The 4,702-nt window shown below is 41.9% G+C and overlaps 1 protein-coding gene across 1 annotated transcript; it reads left to right on the forward strand.

Annotated features, from left to right (window-relative positions):
- Nucleotides 1-295: 295 nt before the first annotated feature.
- CBLL1 (Cbl proto-oncogene-like 1, E3 ubiquitin protein ligase) lies at nt 296-4,376 on the forward strand (the record flags this gene model as incomplete). The annotated part of the gene is made up of 5 exons (XM_010157452.1): nt 296-463; nt 793-893; nt 1,143-1,226; nt 2,005-2,078; nt 2,906-4,376. Coding segments are annotated over 5 exons (1,469 nt in total), but the record flags the coding sequence as incomplete, so codon positions are not given.
- Between the last annotated feature and the right edge of the window lie 326 nt (nt 4,377-4,702).

Below are 4,702 nucleotides of genomic sequence, written 5' to 3' on the forward strand. Positions count from 1 at the left end.
CCTCCCCCCGTTGTGGAGTAATAATTGGCTAGCTAACTTTTATAAATACCTTTATTTTTAAAACTAGATTTCTTAAAATCACAGTTGTTCCCAATACCATTTTGTGACTTGATTTTTAGAAGAAATTGTATGAGGGTATTTATTTTCTAGTGCTTAAACTTTGATATGTTATATGAGTCTTAAGCAAGCTTTAAAAAGTATTTCTCTTCAAAACTCTCCTGTTAATAGTTTCTAAAGAGGTTAAATATTAGATAAGTGAAAAATTACATAAATTGTTTATTTTTTTCTTTCATAGACAATGATTTGCAAGGAACAAATAGTTCAGGAACATTGGGTGGTCTTGATGTTCGTAGAAGAATCCCTATAAAGCTTATCTCAAAACAGACCAATAAAACCAAACCTGCACCTCGAACCCCAAGAAATATGAACAGAATGCCTTCAAAGACTCAAGCTGGCGATGAAGGTAAATTAATAGAAATACTAGCCCGGTCGTAGGGGAGTGTTTTTCAAGGCTTTCCTCAGTCTTGAAGTCTGCGGTTCTGTCCAAGTGCAAAACAAGCTTCACACTTCTGGCTGCTGCTGCACTGTAAGGATTAAACGATGCCCATTCCCAAAATAGACTGTCTTACTGTTTTGACTCTACTTTCCTGTGGGATGGGCCCAGAAGATTGGAAGTGTTGTGGCATTTCTTGATGATTTCAGTGTAGAATGTCACATGCTCTTAATAGCAGCCAGTGTCAGTTAAGGTGTTGTGGTTGGCTCGTGTCTTTCTTCTCTTTCTTCTTTCCACAGAAGAATTTGATTATAACGAAGAGGAGCGGTACGAATGCAAAGGAGGTGAGATGTTTGGCAATCAAAGAAGGTTCCCTGGACCCATCTTTTGGGACTATAAGGTAAAGTCATGAATGGGAAGCTGTGAATCATACATTAGCTGTAGGTAGTCCTCTTGGAAGCACTTCTATTCAAGAAGGTATCTATTTCTTTTGACTGGCTGAAAATACATCCTCTGCTCTCTCACATTTGCATTGTTCTTGCTTCCTTCTCAGCTAATTCAGAAATAATGGGGGTGTTGGTGATAATTGAAATGAGAAGCTTTAATGATGTTGGGTTTTATTCTCCCACCCCCTTCTCTATCCTATCAGATAAACTTGCTGGGGGAAAAGGATGATACACCCGTCCACTTCTGTGATAAGTGTGGATTGCCCATCAAAATGTATGGACGCATGGTGAGTGAAATTATCAGTAGAGGGTGCAGCCATGGTTTGCATTTAGGCGGAATTAGGTTTTACTGTGTCTCTGAGGCAGCTACAGGTTAGTGATTTCAGCAGGCCTCGGAATAAACAGTGTCTGGATGAGTTCACTTTAGCCCCCGATTTGATAAAATCAACTTGAAAATGTTAAACAAAAAATCAAAACACCGTTACCAGCAAAGAAACCTTCAAGTTCAGTAGATTTTGACCTTACAAAACCTGGCTTTAAAAATACGCTCTTTATCTCATTTCAAGACTTGCCGTGAAGTTGGAAAACACTGTTCACTTTTTATGGCCTTTTAAAATTAGTGTAACAAAATCCCAGAGGTTAATTTAGGTTTCAGAGTGTTATGTAACAGGCTTCAGGATCTGACTTAATGACAGTTAATGCTTTTAAAACTTTCCTTCCTTGCCAGCAAGACAAATATAATCAGATTCCATCTGCAGCTTCTGTCCTTGCTCAGTGTTGGTATTATGGCAAGGCTTAAACTTTTGCCAGTGTGTTTTCGCCAGCTCTTAAAAAAACTGAAACAAACTTACTTCCAGAAGACCCAAACTCAACACAAAGTATGTTAGAACATTTCCGTGCAAAGATGCGGTAAACTTTCAACTACCACCGTGTCCGTTCACCTCATGGGTGACTTAGTAATTTTTGTTATTAGAAATTGTGTGCTGGAGGGAGGGCCTGTGTCCTGCAAAATGACAAAGATATTTATACACAGTGTTTTAACAGAGAACTTTTTTTTTTCTCTAGATACCTTGCAAGCATGTTTTCTGCTATGACTGTGCTATACTACATGAGAAAAAGGGAGACAAGATGTGTCCAGGGTAAGTTGTCTCAAGATTTGTTATTAAAGGAAATGTAGGAAGGTAACTTAATGCAGTACCTGAAATAAGATATTTAACGCGGTTCTTGTGTATGTACATTTAGCAGGGCCAGTAGAACTCCTCTGCACCACTTGATCATAGTTTTGTATGCTGTGTTTTGGGGTTGTAAGAGATCAGTGTTTACTCTGATGTTTAAGTATGTGTAGGTGACGGGTGTGCTGGGTTTGGCTGGGGTAGGGTTAATTTTCTTCACTGTAGCTAGTATGAGGCTATGGTTTGGATTTGTGCCGAGAAGGATCTTGATGTTCTTGTAGACAAGAAGCTGGGAGGACAGGGACAGTGAGAATTGGAAAAGTGTTTGGCTTATTTCAACCCATGAGTTTTCTTACCTTTTTCCCTCTGATTCTCTCCCCCATCCCACTGAGGGAAGGAGAGTGAGAGTGAGCAGCTGTGTGGTGCTTAGCTGCTGACTGGGGTTAAACTACGATGGTCTGATATTACTCTAATTTGGAAAGGAATAAATGTCATTTTAATTTACCTAGTGAGAGTGACTCCTGATAAGTCCTCATGCACAAAAATTGTGAGAGAGATGCTATTGATGAATTTCCACCTCATGAAATTTTAATGTTCTTTCGTAATTGTGGTTGGGAGACTTAAAAACTAGATGAACCTGAAAATCAGTGAAATGTTTCTTTCACTGTTACAGTGGGGAAAAATTGTCGGTTCTAATTTGAGTAATTATGGTAAACTGGTTGACTTAGCAAAAAAAATAAATGCTGATTGAGCTGTCTGTGATGACAATAAACTAATATTCTCTTCTGATTTAGCTGTAATGAGCCTGTGCAGCGAATCGAGCAGTGTGTCCGGGGGTCTCTCTTCATGTGTAGCATTGTTCAAGGGTGCAAGAGAACTTACCTGTCACAGAGAGACTTACAAGCTCACATCAACCACCGTCATATGAGAGCTGGAAAGCCTGTTACTCGGCCTCCAATTGAACCTGTACATCCTCCTATTGCCCCACCGCCTGCCGAAATTCCCGAGCGTTTCATAATGCCACCTGAGAAACATCATATGAGCCACATCCCGCCAAAGCAGCACATCATGATGCCACCGCCCCCTTTACAGCACGTGCCACACGAGCATTATAACCCGCCCCACGAAGACATTCGTGCGCCTCCGGCAGAGTTGTCAATGGCTCCGCCGCCGCCTCGCCCAGTCAGTCAGGACACCTTCCGCATTTCGACGAGAAAACACAGCAACCTAATAACTGTCCCTATTCAGGATGATTCGAATTCAGGTGCTCGAGAACCACCTCCACCAGCCCCCGCACCTGCTCATCACCATCCTGAATACCAGGGTCAACCAGTGGTATCGCACCCTCATCATATTATGCCTCCGCAGCAACATTACGCACCCCCCCCGCCTCCACCTCCACCGATAAGCCATCCGCTGCAGCATCCTCCCCAGGCAGCAGGTACTCCACACATGGTGTATAGCCAAGCTCCTCCACCACCACTGACCTCTGCTCCTCCTCCAATAACCCCACCGCCTGGACATATAATTGCCCAGATGCCACCGTACATGAATCATCCTCCTCCAGGACCTCCCCCTCCTCAGCATGGAGGTCCCCCCGTAAACGTAAATGCACCCCCTCCCCATCACTATAACCCTAACTCTTTGCCACAGTTCAGTGAAGATCAAGGAACTCTTAGTCCCCCTTTCACACAGCCCGGGGGAATGAGCCCAGGGATATGGCCGGCTCCAAGGGGGCCGCCTCCACCTCCAAGGATGCAAGGGCCTCCTGCTCAGGCCCCTCTCCCTGGACCACACCACCCTGATCAAGCCAGATACAGACCCTATTACCAATGATACGAGCAATTGTATGAATAGAGTGCTATGAAGAGGAAAAAACTATATACAACAGCCTTCTAATTAATTGGTTTGGGGTTATTTTGTTGTGTTTTTTTTTTTTTTTAAATACTGTCATTTTGACTGTAAGACATTTTGGGGTTTGAATCTTAAATGATTTTTAAGCCTTGTGCATAGGACTGACTTCAGATACTCTGTAGTGCTAAAATAAGTGGCTTAGTAGACCACAGTTGCATTTTAACAGAACTTCTGTCTCTAGTGTGGCTAAATTGTCCTAAGATGAACACTTGTAACATTATTTCCTGGAGAAAATGAACGCGTGTTGTACCATTCTGAATATAGTTTTTGTTAAATCCAGTGTTTAGTTTCACTTGTGATACGTTTTTGTTAACCTGTGTACAATAATTAAATCGAAACATGATTGTAAAAGTGGTGGGTTTTTATGAGAAGTGAACACAGACCCAGTTTGAGGACACCAGTTTGGCACTAATACTTTCCAAACGGGCAGCATAATGAAACATTAAGGCGACTTTAATATTTCTCCTACTAGCAGTTAGCGTTACTTACAACAAATTGAGGCTGTGGTGAATTCATGGCACTGGAAATCAGACCTGCAGAATACTGCATTTCAGCTTTTTCTTTCTGTTCTTTTTTTTTCTTTACTGCAGCGAGATAAATTTTTCAGAAATACAGCCATGGGCTTGAAATGAAACCGTATGTAATGTATTGTGGGGTTTTGTCTGGGTTTTTGGGGT

This window comes from Eurypyga helias, unplaced genomic scaffold (assembly GCF_000690775.1).
Source record: "Eurypyga helias isolate BGI_N326 unplaced genomic scaffold, ASM69077v1 scaffold7668, whole genome shotgun sequence".
NCBI lineage: Eukaryota > Metazoa > Chordata > Aves > Eurypygiformes > Eurypygidae > Eurypyga > Eurypyga helias.